This window comes from Podarcis tiliguerta, assembly GCF_965153285.1.
Source record: "Podarcis tiliguerta genome assembly, chromosome: Z".
Classification (NCBI taxonomy): Eukaryota; Metazoa; Chordata; class Lepidosauria; order Squamata; family Lacertidae; genus Podarcis; species Podarcis tiliguerta.
In genome coordinates, this window is record NC_139553.1 from 14,761,626 (window position 1) to 14,779,682 (window position 18,057).

Consider the following 18,057-nt stretch of genomic DNA (forward strand, 5'->3'; position numbering starts at 1 on the left):
TGTTGATTCTACTTAGGTTTTTAGCTGGACCTCTCAAGATCTAAAAACCAGAATCAGCCTCTGGCACAATTATTTCCCAAAGGTCATTTGCTGTGCAGGATGGTTCTTAACAGGAGAAACTGGAAAATTGAGCCTAGGACTTTCTGCATGCAGAGCAAATGCTCTGTGATTGAGCTGCAACTCCTTCCCAAGGCAGCGTATTTGGGGGGCGGGGGGGGGGGGAATGAACTCCTGAAATCCTGTAGATGTGCTGCCAGTCACCAGCTAGGTGGACCGAATGCTCTGACTCAGTGTAAGGCAGTTTCCCATCCTAGGCATCAGAGAGCAAGGACATATCCCAGCCAGGCAAAACCGCTCAAATCAGGGTAAGTGAGGGGTGTGGTCTGAGGAGTGTCCAAGGGCCAGGCATAGAGGCCTGGAAGGCTGCATTCAGCTTCCCTACCACTGGCATACAGGCACACACTTGTCCCCATGTATGAGCATGCACATCTCACCAACACACCCCTCTAAACGTAAATGCTTTCGCCAGTCCTACCAGCAGGTGTTCCACTGGCCTGTAAATAAGAGAGCAGTGCTTTTCTGCCATCTGATCAAGGGTGGTTTAGAAATTTAATAAATAAATAAAATAAATGCTGCCTCCTTCCCGAATGGTCATTCCTCTTTTCAGGTGCAGGATTGGCTTGCAGGTTGACACCCCCCCCCCCCATGTTAGATGACAGTGTGTTGGAGACCCTGGGGAAGTTGCTGCTTGTCCAGAAGGCTTGGCTCGGTCATCCGGATAAGCCTGAGGAGAGACCTGTGGGAAGCAATTAGATTACTCTCTGTGTGTCTCGGGTGGCCCTGCAGCCTGTCGAAGGCATGCCAGAGGGCACAGGGGGAAATGATGGGACGGGGCTGTCGCTGATCGGTCTTTAGGTTTCTGATAAGGGAACAAGGAAACGGCAGAGTAAGCTCATACAGTGGTACCTCAGGATGCGAACGGGATCCGTTCGAGAGCCCCATTCTCATCCAGAAGTGAACGCAACCTGCACGTGCGCGGGTCGCGATTCACCGCTTTTGCGCACGTGCGTGACGTCACTTTGACCGCAAGCGCGAGTGCCGAAACCTGGAAGTAACGCGCTCTTCTGGGTCGCCGCAGCGTGCAGCCCGAAAATACTTATCCCGAAGCTACTTCAACCCGAGGTATGACTGTACTAGATAGGAACATGGGAATCTGCCTTATTCTAACTCAGGCCCTTGGTCTAGCTAAGTACTGTTTACACTGACTGGCAGCAACACTTCAGAATTTCAAACAAAGGGTCTCTCCCAACTCTAGCTGGAGATGCCGTTGGGGACTGAACCTGGGACCTTCTGCATGCAAAGCAGATTCTCTGCCACAGAGTCTATGTGGTGCTTTCCAGGAACATAGGAAACTGCCTTATATGGAGTGAGACCCTTGATCTGTCTAGTGCAGTTTTGCCTGTACCGACCAGCAGCAGCTCTCCAGATTTTCATGCAATCATAAGATCATTGAGTTGGAAGGGATCCTGCAGGTCGTCTAGATTCCAATGCAGGAATCTCAGCTAAAGCATCCATGGCAGATGGCTGTCCAGAAAATCTCAAGTGAAGGAGAGTCCACCACCTTCCAAGGGAGTCCATTCCGCTGTTGAACAGCTCTTACTGTCAGAAAGTTCTTCCTGATGATAATTCAGAATCTCCTTTCTTGTAACTTGAAAGCATTGGTTCAGATTCTAGCCTCCAGAGCAGCAGAAAACAAGCCTCCATCTTCCATGTGACTGCCCGTTAGATATTTGAAGATGGCTATCTCCTCTCCCCTCAGACTGCGATATCTCCCAGTCCTGTGTGCAGAGTTTCTGTGTGCAGAGCAGATTCTCTGGCACTCAGATACGTACAGTTCCCCCCTCCAAAGAAGGCAGTTCAGAAATTAATTTAATAAATATGGTGCCGCTACAATATGACACTCACCTTCAGGTGTCATTTGAGTTCTCTACCCTTGATTCCTTTGCTTGCTAATTAAAAGCATAAACTGGAACCTGTTGCAAAAAAGAAGATGTGTGTTTTGAAATGATTTGGGGGGGGGGGGAGCAGGCAACCCGATCAGTCTGTCTGCGAAACCCGATTCGCACATATGAGTGATTGCCCCGTGTTGTAGTCCATCCTAAGGAATTGACCTTGCATGTGTGAAGCCGTTCTACAAGTGTATGGAATGCAGCTCCCCCCGCCCGTCCCCACCCCCCCGTTTGTCATTTTTTAACATTTTTGAAGTGTGCACTCAGTGTACGGTACATATACGGTAGCAGTGTAATGTGTGAATCAGCCATCAAATGCCATGACACTGTAAAGCTAAGCCTATGTAAATGCATCTCTCTGCTGAGTAGCAGGTCTCGGAAACCTTTAAGCAAGCCAATTACTGTATACTTAAGCCAATATAATTTTAAGGGGAACCAACTCAGGTGCGCTGTCTGGGTTTATTTGTCTCGCGCCTATGGCGAGCAGCTGATGCATATTAAGAAAGGAAGCAAATAGGTCACTGATGCCCCCACCCCCCCGCATAGAAACAAATTTTGTTTTTTAAAAAAATTGGTGAGAAGACAGCTTGGCCAATGTGTCATATTCATATGTCAAAAAAACCCTTGTTACCACTGTAGCTGTGAATGATGGTTGCGGGGATATGAGGATGATGGGTTCTGATAAGCCATTTCTTTCCTTGGAAAAGGAAGCTGATATGACCTGGGATTTATTTTTCTAAATGACCTCAGACACAGCACTCTCTCTGATAATTAACCACCCATGCAATCTGTTAATTCCTTTTCTTCCCCTCCACTCTCCAAACTTCCTCTCTCTCTCTCTTGCACATTATTTTTTCTTTTCTTTTTTCTTTTTTTAAAGTATAATCCTCCAGCTTCACTTGCCGAATACGTCCACCGTGTTGGGAGGACAGCTCGGATTGGCAGTCACGGGAACAGCCTGCTCATCCTTGCACCTTCAGAGGCGGAATATGTCAACTTCTTGGCTTCTTGCAAGATTAAGTGAGTCACAAACTCCCCCCCGCACTCCTCTCCTCTCCAACCAAACTTCCTAGCTAAACCAATAATAAGGTATCTGCACTGCTGTGTCTCATTACAAATGGATGGTAGTTGCTACCTTCTTTTTAGAAGGATGTATTTAATGACAGCCGAAGTATGATTTTCAAAGAGATTTTTTTTTAAAAAAAAATTCATTACAAAAAAAGAATTAATGAAATTCTCAGTTGGTTGGCATCCTTGTGTCTCAGGGGACAATTGAGGAGTGTGCCTTTGGGGGTAAAGGCAAGCAAATGGAAGGTTGCAGCGCCTGCTGTGGCTGTAGAGACCGATACGGGAGAAATGATGATGATGATGATGATGATGATGAAACCAGTGCTAGTCCTACTCACAGTAGACCCACTGAAATTGGTGGACATGACTAATGTGGGCCCATTAATTTCAGTGGGGCAATGCAGAGTAGAACTTAGACACAACCGATTACTTATAATAATTAATTGTTATTGTTATTAATAGTCCATTAATAGAGACCATTGCATGGAAGCGAGAAGGTTTAAAACAACAGGAGAGGTTTGAATAGATTGGGGAGGAAGAAATACTGATTTATTTATTTAATGCTTTAGCAAGGAGATATAGTGGAGATGGGTACAACACAGAAACCAACACCAAAAAGCTTACACAGCAAAGTTGTTCTCAGTTCCCTTCTAGCTGGACTGAAATCTTGCTTAAGACCACCACTTTATTCCTCTCAGTGTTTTTCTATCCATGCCTTATTAAAACCTCTGCCGTTGTTTTATACAGTCATACCTCAGGTTGAAGTAGCTTCAGGTTGAGTGTTTTCGGGCTGTGCTCCGCGGCGACCCGGAAGTAACGGAGCACATTACTTCCAGGTTTCGCTGCTTGCGCATGTGCAGATGCTCAAAATGACATCATGCACGGAAGTGGCGACACGCGCAGACGCAGGTTGCGTTCGCTTCAGGATGCAAATGGGGCTCCGGAACGGATCCCGTTCGCAACCAGAGGTACCACTGTACTGCAGCGTTTTCCTTCTCATTGTCCTTCCGTCCCTGCTTTACTCAAAGCTCCCCCTCTTCCTTTCCTCAGCTGCCGCATGGGTGAGTGATAAAGTAGAGCTAAAATATCACTTCACTCCTGGTAGCAAATGTTGCCTTCAAGATGAAGTTCCAAATAGAATGTAGTAATTTACAGCAAGTATTTTATTAACAAGCAAACACTCATGTATGCACACCATCCAGGGCACAGCCTGACTCCCTCCATTGGCAATCTTCGCAGAGCTCTGGCCCAATGGTTGCCAGTGGCTTGAATTAATTAATTTTATAATGAATGATTTTAAAGTGTTGTTTGTGCTGTTTTACTGTTGTTAGCCGCCCTGAGCCCGGCTTCGGCTGGGGAGGGCGGGATATAAATAAAATTTATTATTATTATTATTATTATTATTATTATCATCCATCACTTAGCCTTCTCTAACTGAACGAGCTTGCTTTTAAGATGCTATTCATCTTAAACTTGTAGGAACATAAATCTGCAGATGTAGGAGAATAGGGAGGTGGTGGTGTGGAAATGGTGGTGGTCTGTTTGCAAGGGGTAAAAGGAGGCAAAGAGGAGGGGGAGAAGGTGCAGATGAAAACGGGGGAGTGCAAAGGAGGAGATGCAGAAAAGGACTGCAGGGGAGGCGTGCAAATGGGGACAAAGATGAAAATGGAGGTATGAGAGAGGCTGCAGAATAGGAAGAGAAACAGAATAGGAGGTGGCCTCATAATTGAGTAAAAAGTGAAAAGAGTACTCAGTAGTTACAACATCTGGATTTGTATGTGTAAAGCTTTTCTGTTGATGGGAGGCCCCATCTTCACTGATGCGATAACTTCCCCCCATCTAAGTGGAACCTGCAACAAAAAGTTGCAGTGCGGTGATTTCCTGTTCAGGGTGCCAGCCAGTCAGCCATGTCCTCTACCACTATAATCCATTCCATCTCCCCAGTTGGTCTCAGTTCCCCATCATTTCCCACCAGGAGTCTGTCACCACAATTCCATGCCCCCTGTGTGTGTTTGGAGGTGGGGGGTGGGTTCTTCTTAAATATTTATTGTACTCCTGCAGGTCTTGAGATCTCACCAAGCCTGCTGCTACTTCACTCATCTTCAAAGATGGTGCTGTTTGGCTCGATAAACTGGCCTAGGATAATCAATTTTCTGTATAGGATTAGGTGGTTCAGTAGCTCTAAAGTATTCCACAATTTCTATAGATAATGCTGGGATTTCATTACTATCAATGGCAGCAACAGTAACAGAGAGGGGTATGCAAGAGAGTGTAAGCTAGCCTATTGTACAAAGGTGAATTTTTGCATTTGTTGTTCCTCCCACTTTTGCCTCTAGCCTTGTTCGTCATGGGTGTGAGGCCTCTGAGAAGTTGCCCAGAATTAAATGTGCCCTTGAGCTGTAAAAAAAATTCCCCACCCCAGTTAGAAAAGGCTCCCAGTATCTCCCAGGAGGACTGGGGGGAAATCTTAAGAGGACAGGAGTCAGGACCCCTTTGTTGTGGGACAGGACCTTGGGTTAGTGGAGTGTTTATAAAGTCCTCATTTCAGAATCTATGAGCCTAATTAGGACAGGTAGGTGCTTCTTACTGTGTGATAGTTATCTATGTGGAACTGGATTATCCCTGTGTGTAAGTAAGAAGGGACTGATAGCAGGCTGTGGGCTTAATGGATTACAGATCAGATCCGGATAGACAGTTCCAAGCCCAGGGCAACACGTGGCATCAAATCTAATTGCCCTTTCCGTTCATAAATGGAGCCTGGTGGAAATTTATCCTGACAATTTCAGTGTGGGAAACGAGGCAGAAGAATGGCCATGTGCTGGTCTGGCGCATAAACTATTGTGCTTTGAAAGCAAAGCTGTTCCGCCACCTTCTGAAAGGTTGGTCGCCTGCCTCGTGTCTCTTTTCTCGCATGCCTCTTGTCTCTTTTTAAACTAATAAGCTTAATGAACTGATGTAACTGACAACAGTAATAATACGATTTGGGCACATTCATGGCAGATAGCAATTTGCTCTGAGCTAACTAACGCGAACAAATTGCTTTATGTGTCTGACAAGGTGGTCTCTTAAGTCCATGAAAGCTTATGCTGTAATAAATTTGTTAGTCTTTTTATTTATTTAGAGCATTTGTGTCCTGCTCTTCAGGTGAAAAGAGTCCCGGCACGATTTACATACAATCAACTAAAACATGACCATTCCCACGCAAAGATTTAAAATCTAAAAGATGCAACACAAAAGGAAAAGGTGATGGAGAGGGAAGAGGAAAAAAGCAAATTTAGGTACCACTTTTGTGGACCAGAGCTCACTTCATCGGATGCATGAAATACTATTATTATATTGACAGATACATTGACATGGGTGGAGGGAGAGAAGATGTTAGCAGTGTCATCATATGGATATATTATACAATATAGGAAACACAAGACTGTCGTAAATGCTCGTTCTGCTCAGAGTAGGCCCACTGAAATTGATGGACATGACTAACTTCAATGAGTTTGCTCTGAGTAATGCAACCCACAGACTGTGATAAAGCTTAAATGTACATAAGAACATAGAATGAGCTCTACTGGATCAGGCCAATGACCCATCTAGTCCAGCATCCTGTTCTCACAGGGGCTAACAAGATGCCTGTGGGAAACCAGAAAGCAGGACCTGGATAGAAGGACACTTTCTCTCCATGTGGTTTCCAGCAACTGATACTCAGAAGCATTGCTGCCTCCAGCTGTGGAGGCAGAGCATAGCTGTCTTGGCTAGTAACCTTCTCTATGAATCTGCCCAATGGCTAGTAGCCTTCTCTATGAATCTGTCCAATGCTTTTTTAAAGCCATCCAAGTTGGTGGCCACCATTCCCTCCTGCAGGAGTAATTCCATAGTTTAACTATGAGTTGCATGAATAAGTTCTTTCTTTCTGTCTTTCTAGTACATTTTTTGTAAAATTATATATAGTCATTGTTCAGAAAGCCGCATCGTCGCTTACATACAGGCATTGGTAAACCAATGAATACCTATAGCAGGATTTAAAAACAGATTCAGGCCACAGGTAATGGAACTGAGCTTCTTGATAAGCTGTAATTCAGCAGTTTTACATGGGAAACCCCCCTCCCCTTTATCTTGTTCAAGACTGGCTTCTAGCAGCAGAATGTTCTTGCAGGACGAAATGTTAGATAGGAAACTGCTTTACTGAGTCAGACCCTTGCTCCTCCCTCTGGCTCACTTTTGTCTATGCTAGCTGACAGTGGCATCCAACGCCTCTTGTCCCAATATCAATTACAAGATCTTCAGGTGACCATGAAGATGGATAAAAGGCACTTAAGAGACTGTCTCTTTAGGTCCGATGCAGAAAGGGATCTAACTGTGATTGCTTCTACCAAGAGTTCACTATGTGTCGAGGACCTGTGCTAGCTGACAGCAGCTCTTTAGGAGTTCAGACAAGGAGTATTTCTCCTATCTGGAGATGTTGGGGATTGAACTTGGGACCTTCTGCATGCAAAGCAGGTTCTCTACCACTGAGGTGCAGCCCTTCCCCACACAATAGTCCTTATAAAGGGCTGCATTAAATAGGAACATGGGAAGTTGCATTGCACTGAGCCATACCCTTGGTTCATCTAGCTCAGTTCCTGGGAATCAGGAGTGAGAAAAGGACTGGTGCCCTTATGCCCTTGCTTGTGGGCTTTCCAGAGGCATCTGATTGCCATCGTGGAAAGACAGTGCTGAACTAAACAGACAATTGGGTTTCATCTCGCAGGGCCCTCCTTATATTCTTAGGAGTTCATAGCAGAGGCAAGAGACAAAACCAACAACTTTGTGATTCATGGCCCAGGCTAACCTGGGGAAGTAAGGCCCACCAAGCCTGGCAGGACTGCCCTCTGAGGAAACATGGTCCAGATCCATCATTCCTCACCACTGCGCTAGATCTCAATAACCCCCTTTTGGTTCTTCTTGATTATATTAAGTCATAAAATTAAGATATGAATGGCAGAGCGCTTTTTTTTCTTTTTTCTTTAAAAAAGAAGAAGTGGTGTTTCCCCCACTGCTCTGACACATTTGTGAATGAAAATGTCAAAGCCTTCTCCCCACTTGACAGTGATTTCCTGGAGATATAAAGATAACACCCCCCTCCCCCAAAAGTACTCCTGCTACCCCTGCCATTTGTCTCCTCACGCTTGGCATGCTGCCAGCTTGCAACCTTGCATATAAGCGAACTTCGTTCACTCAGCAGGGAGCACGTCACAGAAAAAGGGGCTGAAGCTGGTGTGTGTGTGTGTGTGTGTGTGTGTGTGGCTTCATGCCTTCACGGGGATCCGCTTTCTTTTATAAACTTCGTTAGGCAGCTGTTAGGAAATAAAGCAATTGTCTGATGAGCTGTCGGCGAGGAAGCCCCTGTGCTGTTCTTACAACAATGCAATCCTTTTCAACCCGTCTCCCCCGCAACCCCCAAACAACCGCAAGTCTCAATCGAAGGAACCAAGAGAGACATAAGCAAACACACACACACACAGCAAAAGAAAAATTACACTTTAGAGCTGACTTCCCCTCCACTTTCCTTGTCTATTTCTCCTTTGAAATGTCAGTTTCATTCCATGTGGATGCAAAAGGAAGCTAAATTTTAAAGGTGTGTGTGTGTATATATGAGAAATCGGGGGGTGGGGGAAGAGGCAGAATTGTACAAAATGCTATCATGGTCTTAAGGGAAAGGTTAATGGAAGATAATCCAAGGTTCAGATAACAGCTACAAAACCCAGTTGCACTGAGTTGATACCCAGGAAACTGGGTGAAGGTTTTATGGATTGGTCTCTTGTTTGCTGCTCTGGGCTCTTTAGGGAGGAAGGGTGAGATAGGAAATGAGTAAATAATAAAAAAATTTAAATGATTATTGACTATATGGAATTGTGAACAATTTTGTTTTTCACACGTCATTTGCCTCTCATAATATTAAAAAGGAATTATAGTGGTACCTACCTCGGGTTAAGAACTTAATTCGTTCTGGAGGTCCGTTCTTAACCTGAAACTGTTCTTAACCGGAGGTACCACTTTAGCTAATGGGGCCTCCTGCGGCCTCTGCACCGCCGCCACGCGATTTCTGTTCTCATCCTGAAGCAAAGTTCTTGTACTATTTCTGAGTCAGCAACCTGAAGCATCTGTAACCTGATGTACCACTGTATTATGAATCTGTAATTTTTTTTAAGCCTGCAGGTGCGCCTGCCGTCATTGATGGGCAGCAAACCGACCAAGCTGCCATCAGTGGTGGTTCTTACCCTCTGTAAAATGGATGCAGGGTCTGTCCTCAAAAGGATTGCTGGAAGAAGGAAGGGAAGAGAGGGGATGCCATGGTGGCTAGCCTGAACTTAAAGCAGGAGTTGTGGGATTCAGTGCTAGCAACCCTACAACAATAGCCGCATTTCAAAGACATTCCATCCCTCCTACCTCACAAAAAGGGAAATATTCAGAAACCATAGGTAAACATTTTGGCCTCATTTATGAGGAAGGACTGTAGCTACTTTCCCTACACTTCTCTCTTGGTCCTTCCCATCTGCAATAGGGAGATGACAATATTGGTGTGCTTTACAGGCTCGTGGGCATTTTGGATTGAGTGTGTGTGTGTGAACACATGAACACCAGGGCAAGATGGTTTGATCATATAATGCCAATCCTGACCTGACTGTAATGGCTGCCAATTAGTTTCTGAGCCCAAATCAAAGTGCTGGTTTTGACCTATAAAGCCTTAAAACAGCTCAGGAGCTCAATACCTCAAGGGCTGCCTCTCCCCATATGAACTGGCCTGGACCCCGTGATCATCATCTGAGGCCCTTTCCTTGTGCCCAACCCCCATGAGGGGCCCAGAGGGCAACAACATGATAACAGGCCTTTTCTGTGGTGGCTCCCCATTTGTGGAAGTCTCTCCCCAGGGAAGCTCATCTGGCACCTTCATTAAATAACCTTCATCACCAGGCAAAAACATTCCTCTTCTCCCAATCCTTTGGCTGATGAAACAATCGATGCCCTCTTAAATGTGTCTGGTGTGTGTGTGAGGGTAAGCTATTTGTCCTCCCCCCCCCCCCCATTATGTAATGTGTTTTTATGTTGTAAACCGCCCTGTGATAATAGATAGATTAAGCACCTGGTATTTTGTGGCGCTGTGGGTAAAACCTCAGCGCCTAGGGCTTGCCGATCGCATGGTCGGCGGTTTGAATCCCCGCGGCGGGTTGAGCTCCCATCTTTCGGTCCCAGCTCCTGCCCACCTAGCAGTTCGAAAGCACCCCTAAAGTGCAAGTAGATAAATAGGGACCGCTTTCTAGCGGGAAGGTAAATGGCGTTTCCGTGTGCTGCGCTGGTGCCGGCTCGCCAGAGAACTTCGTCACGCTGGCCACATGACCCGGAAGTGTCTCCGGATAGTGCTGGCCCCCGGCCTCTTAAGTGAGATGGGCGCACAACCCTAAAGTCGGACATGACTGGCTCATATGGGCAGGGGTACCTTTACCTATTTTGTGTGAAATACATGGATGGAGGATAAAGAAAGAGTGTATTTCTATAGAAACTAGCATACTGTAGAAAGGTAATGTTTATGTTTGTTGCTTTCTTACTCATGGCTCCACCCACCACTGGCATGTGGCCCTCAGAAGGTTTCCCAGAAGGGAAATGTGGCCCTCGGGCTGAAAAATGAAGCTACGCATCTTCATTATAGCACCGCAGAACCTGAATGACATCGCCTTGGGCTACCCTTGATGTAGCACTATTTTATTTTATTTTTAAAGTGCCATTTCCAGCCATGATTTAATAAAATATGCGCTAAAAAACAAAACATGAGTGATCTTTCCGTCCCTTGTTTTTCGCCTTCCAGTGTTTCAGAGATGAAGATGGAATCTGTCCTGTCCAGCTTGATGAAAGATGACCGTTTCAAGGGCAGCCAGAGGGGAAATAAGGTGAGTTCTTATGGAAGAGGGAACCCCTCTCTCCCTCCATGTTTCCTTCCTTTCTAGGGAGGAAAGTTAAAAGGTTTGCCGTCCTTTCTCCTAGTCACAAGAGGCATTACTTCCTGGGATGTTCGATGAGAATGGACCTAACATTTGGTCCACCAGCTCTGCTCTTATAACTCTTCACTTAAACCTGGGTTTGAGGATTAGGTGAATGACCTGTTCTGGAGGGAGATGGGCCTCTGAAGGACCAGGTTCACAGTCTGGGGGTTCTCCTCCTCCTCGTCTTCCCGTTGTTGTAGTTAAACTTATTACCTGTCCTTTACCAGCAGATCCTGGGCCTGGTTACGGCAATTCAAAATTCAAAACAGTCTAAAATGAATTGCAGTCCCAGGAATAAGGTGGGCCCTGAAAGCACACACTTTTCAGGTGTCAAAGGCCTGGCAAAGAGGTGCATCTTCAGCATCCACTGAAAGCTGTATGGGAAGGTGGCAGCCACACGTCTGTGGTGAGGAGATTCCACAGAAAAAGTCCTCTGCAATCAGTTAATGGTGAAGAGTGGGATCTAAATTTGACATTTCATCACCTGAGGATGGTAGTGTTTGAGGAAGATATAGTGGGAAAGATTAGTAAATGTCTTCCCTGCTACACACCTTCCTTAAGTGTTTCTACCTGGCTGGAATGTGTCCATGGACTCTGGTAATGCCTTTAGCTTGCCTGGATGGAGGATTTTGTGTGTGTGTGTGTGTGAGAGAGAGAGAGAGAGAGAGAGAGAGAGAGAGAGAGAATTATCATTTGTTCCTGCACCCACTTTTGCTTCCCTCTCTGCTTACTGCTGGCAAGAGGCTGCTAGAAGGTTGCCTAGAACGGAATATAGCACTTAGGATGAAAAGGGTTCCCCAACCCTGGTGTAAAGCAAACTATTTGCTTGCTCATCTGTGGTGAGTCAGAAACTCCGTTTAGGAGATGAGGCTTGGAAGGCATTGCAAAAGTGGCTTTTTTTATTTTTGGCCCAAATGACTAGCATCGATACACGTTGTCCATTGTTAGCTACTGGGGATTGCCTTGAACAGCTGTGTTCCAAAGCTGACCTTGCAGCAGATCAGAAACTTATTATTTCTGCGCAAGGGTCCCTGTCCCTGGTATCCTAGAGCCACCCAGTCAGCATGGAAAGGGACCTTTTTTAGCCACTGAGAATAAGTTTCCTGGCCCTTTGTGCTGATTAGAGCTGATCAACTTGGAAACTGAGTGTTCTGCCTTCTTCCAGTTCTTTGCGTGCTTCCAGTTTTTTCAGTGTATAAGGCTTTACCAAATGAACCTCATCATAGCTTTCTCTCCTTGCAGAAGTCTTCACTGATGTCCATTATAAATACCCCTTTAGAGTGTGTGTGTGTGTGTTTGGACTTCTCTGAGGAGCTGATGGAGGAAAAGATGCCGAAAGCACCTGTAAAATGTATTTTTTATCTTTAGGCACATGAAATATATATGCGGCCGCGTCTAGGTGTGTGAATGTTCACCCGCCTACAAAGAGAATACATTTGATCTGCCTGCACTTTTTCTGCCAGGCTGGGGGAGGCTCCGAGCGGGGGGCACGCTCTGTGTGTGAGAGAGAGGCTTGGAAGGTGCAGGGCAAAAAGTTGCTAAAAACAAAAATCTTCGTTTTGTATGTATCCCTTTAAAAAAAAAAAAATCAAGAGAGAAGGCATTGCAGTTCTCACCTTGCTTCCTGCCCACCACCAACTGGAAGGAATATGCCTCCCTTTTATAGTCAGGACAAATAAAGTCCTTCATGCAGCACATAGTTAACTATGGAACTCCCTCCCACAGGAGGCAGTGATGGCCACCAACTTGGAAGGCTTTAAAAGAGGATTAGACAAATTCATAGAAGGGCTTTTTAATAAAACAGCATCAATCAGTTCCAACAAAAGCTGTACATGGTTACATGCTTACTTCAGTCGCATCTAAAAAGAAAAGTTGAGTAGGGACTCTTAATCCAATAACTGAATCATTGAATGTTAGCATGAATGGCTGGAGGTTTTACATTTAATGTCATGTCTGTTTACTTAGCTGAGCTACAGGGACCACACCTTATCATGATATATATAGCTATATTATTATGAGAGCCGTGTGGTGTAGTGGTTGAGAGCGGTGGACTCGTAATCTGGTGAACCGGGTTCGCTTCCCTGCTCCTCCACATGCAGCTGCTGGGTGACCTTGGGCCAGTCACACTTCTTTGAAGTCTCTCAGCCCCACTCAACTCACAGAGTGTTTGTTGTGGGTAACGAAGGGAAAGGAGATTTTTAGCCGCTTTGAGACTCCTTAGGCTAGTGATAAAGCGGGATATCAAATCCAAACTCTTCTTCTTCTTATCAGAGTGAACGTATTTATTTTGACCTCTGCCAACCCTCCTGTGTTGCATTAGGTGCTCAGAAACAGCTGAATCCCAAAAGCCATCAGAGATAGTCCTTTAGAGTCTTTCCAGTGGGAGGCTATATCTAAACAGGCATCTATCCTAACTTACGGATCACAGCAGGGTATGAATGCAGGGTCCAGCTACAGCAGGGCTGGAGAGACTCAGGTCCAGGGGCCAAGCCACACTCCTTACTGGACCTGGATCAGGTGTTTTTGCCTGGCTGTGTCCTGTGATGTGACCTAGTTCCCTGACAGTGCCTCTTCAGTCTACCTAGATGAAGGACAGATGGGTGAGTGTGTGCAGAAACTAGCCTGCTGTAGAAAGGTAAATTCTACATTTGTTGCTCTCCCCACTTTTGCATCTGGTCTGGCCCACCACTAGCATGTGGCCCTCAGAAGGTTGCCCAGAAGGAAAAGCGGTCTTCAGGCCATAACTGGTTTCCCATTCCTGAACTGCAGCTTCCCTGACATATGATTTTAAACTGGGGATGGAGAACCGAGGCTGCTCCCAGACTGAGGTTGGTCCACAGTTCCCACCATCCTGGACCACTGGCCAGGCCTCCCCACAACATCTGAAGTTGCCTTTATACTGAGTCAGACCATGGGTCCATCCCATTCAGTGTTGTCTGCATTGACTGGCAGCATCTCTTCAGGGTTTCAGACATGGAGTCTCTCCCAGCCCTACCTGGAGGTTGCTGAGGATTCAACCCGGGACCGTCTGTATGCAAAGCAGTTGCTCTCCCATTGCTTTGTGGCCTCTCTCCCCCTTAGGATATATAAAGCTGCCTTATATTGAGTGAAAGCCTTGGTCCATCTTGTTCAGTGTTGGATACATGAGCTGCCAGCACCTCTGGGGTTTCTGGCAGTCTCTCCCAGCCCTAGCTTGCAACGCCATTGGAGATTGTACCTGGGCCCCTTCTGCATGCAAAGTAGGCGCTCTACCACTGAGCTATGGTGCTCCCTGAACTAAGCTTCTAGTCCTCATGTTTCTGAATTAAAGCCTGATTTAAAGCTGCCTTATATACTGAGTCAGAACCAACTGAACATCTAGTTCGGTATTGTATATGTGGACCGGCAGCAATTCTTCAGGGTTTCAGAGACATTGGGCTTTGAACTTGGGACATTCTACTTGCAAGGCAAATGTTCTGCCATGAAGCTGTGGCCGAAACTACAGGTTCCTGGTCCCTATTGTAGAGGTCCAAACCATAATGTGAATAGTTGGTGCTTGTGTTTATTTTTCCTGCAGTGCTAAGTGCAGCTTTAGCCAGTATTTCTTTAGGGTTGTGCCTATGATGTGTCAAGCATATACCTGGAAGTTTGAGGTTAAGTGCGAATGCAGCAAAATTGGTGGGGGGGGGTTGGGGGGGAGGGTTACAGGTGTGGTCATTGGCTACAACTCTACCCTATTTCCAGGGTGGCAGGTAGTACTTTGTGTGTCTATGTTGTGTCTCTGTCCTGCGTATTTTCCCTTTTCAGCTCTGAGTCAGTTTTTAATTTTAGATTTTTCTTCCTTTCCCCAGACCAGCCACCCTGGAAGGCAGAAATCAAAACATGCCCATTAGAGTGCAGTTTTTAAAAATAAAATCGCTCCCCGGGGGGGGATGAGAAGATGTATAAAGAGACTGGTGGAACTGTGTGTTGGCAGGGGGTTGATGCTAGTGGCGTGGGTTTCTTTTTTTAATGTGTTGTATCTCCCCCCGCACTATTTATTTCCTTCTCTTTTCTTTTTTTCCTGTTTGTTTATCTCTCTCTCTGACCCCCAAACTTGCTTCTCTACCTGCTTGTACATAGGGGTTTGTGTGTGTGTGTATATACACCCTTGATGAAATTGTTTTTTAAATAGATATATATAAACAAGTCTTTCTCCCTTCTTTTTCTGGAAAAAGGAGAGATGCCTCATTCTGAAACCTAAAAGGTGGGAAGATCTTTTTTTTGGGGGGGGGGGAGAGGGAGAGGAATGGTGTGGAAGGAGAGAGAGAGAGAGAATGAGGAGTCCTTTGTAATATATTGCCATATTATCACTAAATCCCCAGACAGTTGTGGCATAGAAGCAAGTCACCTGTCACTTAAGTTTGAGGTCTCTTTAATTTTCTCCTGGAATTCGCGCCGGGCTGTCTTTAATTTGAGGCCTTTATTGGAATTCGGGAACCTTTCCTGCCTTCCCTGGTGCTCAGATCTATTCTGAGCTCAGATACAGAATGTATACAATAACCATCAGAGGGATTTGGAGAGGGCTGAAGCGCTGTTTATTTAACACTCTGGAGGGATTTTCGGGGTTTATGCCGTCCTCGCTGCCCGCTTTCAATAACGCTTTTGACAACCGTTCTGCCCTTCTCATTAATTTTAAACAGTTAAAACACCGGGAGGGGGGTGAGAGGGGAGGGGGGAAAGTTTTTCATTATTAAAGTGCTTTACTTTTTAATAACAGAGGATTCTGTCCACCGGGGGAAAGGGCAACTCGCTTAATTTCACATTCATATTAAAAAGATGGCAGGAGGGTGACACTCTCTCGCCACCCAGGAGGCTTAAGGAAAGAAAAAAGGTGGATCGGGGTGGTGTGGGCGAGGGGGGAGCAGGGGGAGAGAAGGAAAGGAAGTTTTTGGCTTTTCACAACAGCTGAGACTTGACTCGCTTTAAAAATAATAATTGTATGTCGCTTGTCCACCAGAATGCACAAGGAAGTACATAAATGGACATATATTCATATATATAAATAAAAGAACATTGGGTTGCAACTGGTCCTACTCAAAGTAGACCCATTGAAATCAATATGCATGACTTTTTGTAAAAGCCAGTGTGGTGCAGTGCAGGTAGAGTTTTGGACTAGGACCTGGGTTTGGATCACCAATTGGCCATGAAGCTCACACTGCCTGACCTTTGGCCCATGACCTGTCTATTTCCCAGGGTTTTTGTGGGGATTAAATGAGGTTGGGGGAGAACCATGTACCGTATTTTTCGCCCTATAGGACACACCGGCCCATAGGACGCACCTAGTTTTTTGGGGGGGGAAATAAAGGGGGGGGAATTATTTTCCCCCCCCAGGGGCTTGGGGCTTGGGTGGGGGGAGCCCGAGCTTCCCCCGACCCCAGCCCCCAGAACAGGCAGCTCTCCGTAAGCCGTGGGAGCCCAGCGCCGGGCTCCCACGGCTTGCGGAGAGCTGTGCGAAGCCTGGAGAGCGAGAGGGGTCGGTGCGCACATTTCCCCTTCATTTTTGGAGGGGAAAAAGTGCATCCTATAGGGCGAAAAATACGGTACGTCACCTTAAGGTCCTTGGAGGGTGGAAATGGTGGGATACATATCCACTAAACAAGTAAACCATGTTGTGGTTTTGTTGCCATCAGGAGGTCTGGGATCCTATGAAATAAACAATAATGTAGGCTCGTTATTTTCAGTGGGTCTGCTCTGAGTGGAACTTAGCTGGAGACAACCCATTGTGTGTATGCAGATAAAGGCATAACAGTAACATTAATAGTAAAAACATTTTTTAAGAAAAGTCAGGACTAACACATCATAACTTTAAACAGCTGTTAAAAACAAAGGTTTGCTGGAAAAGAGGACCATCAACAGGTCACATGCCAGAAGGGGTAAATTATCTGAACCAAGGATGGGAAGGTTGTGGCCCTCTAGTAGTTGTTGGACTATGAATCACATCATCCCTGACCATTGACCATACTGGCTGGGGCTGATAAAAGTTGGAGTCCAGCACCTGTAGGGACGTAGGAAAGAAGGCTGGTCCATTAGGGCAAATGAGGCATTGCCACGCCAACCTCAGACCTCTCTCCAACAGCCCCTACCTGCTTGCCTGCCTTCTTACTTCCAGGGCTAGTGGTAGCTCTGCCTGTCAGCTTCTTCCTCCTTAGCCTCAGTGTGGCCCCTTGTAGAATTCAGCAAGGAGGAGAGGATGGGGCTGACTCTGCTTGTCATTGTTGGTTCCTTCTGGTTCCTTCTACTGTTGGGCTTTCTGCCCTGCCAGTTCCAGTAGGAACCAGCTGCCACAGGTTAGTCACCACTAATTTGAACAGGGCTGATAATTCCACATATGGGGCACTGCCCAAGAGGAGGTGCCCTTTGTACATTTATTCTGCTCATGAACTGTCACATTCTGTTTTTAATCACACATACACATACTGCAGCAAGAGCAGCATATCTAACACTTCCACCCCTTTAACTCCATATTTTGGTATATATTGCAAGACTTTTTCTCATTGCTGAACAATGTAACCAAGCACCCTTAGGTGTTTGAAATCTGAATTGGTTTTCAGCATTGCATTGTAAACAAAGTAAACGCCACACAGAAATTGCCCATTTAAAAGCATACTCCTCGAGCCATTGCCACAGAATATGCTTTTTGGAATATATGGAATTGGAAGTGCCAGAGAGTGTAAAGATTTTTCTACTTTTGGTGAGACCAGCCAGCAACCTAGATTTAGTTGGCACACTTAATGCAGTCTCCTCACAAACGATGGTTTGCAAATCCCGATCTAGGCTCGGAAATATGCACTCCCTCCTGAGTAGAAATTTATGCTTAGTTCAGGCAAAATGCAGCCAATAATCATGTACTTCAAAGTCCTCCTGATAAATCAGTAGGATTTGGGTTGCAATCCTATACTAGTTTACCTGGAAATAAACCCCACTAAACTCAGTGGGACTTACTTTTG

General features: G+C 45.8%; 1 protein-coding gene and 1 long non-coding RNA gene across 2 annotated transcripts in view; one reads left to right on the top strand and one right to left on the bottom strand.

Annotated features, from left to right (window-relative positions):
- LOC310669730 overlaps positions 1-6,846 on the bottom strand; it is a 48,713-nt gene extending 41,867 nt beyond the window's left edge. The window contains exon 1 of the long non-coding RNA XR_014507330.1: positions 6,628-6,846. This is a non-coding gene — a long non-coding RNA (uncharacterized lncRNA). The remainder of the gene's footprint in view (positions 1-6,627) is intronic.
- DDX31 (DEAD-box helicase 31) overlaps positions 1-18,057 on the top strand; it is a 65,258-nt gene that overhangs the window by 26,867 nt on the left and 20,334 nt on the right. The window contains exons 16-17 of the mRNA XM_083423636.1: positions 2,890-3,029; positions 10,915-10,996. Of these exons, the coding sequence (XP_083279762.1) occupies positions 2,890-3,029; positions 10,915-10,996 (222 nt within the window). The remainder of the gene's footprint in view (positions 1-2,889; positions 3,030-10,914; positions 10,997-18,057) is intronic.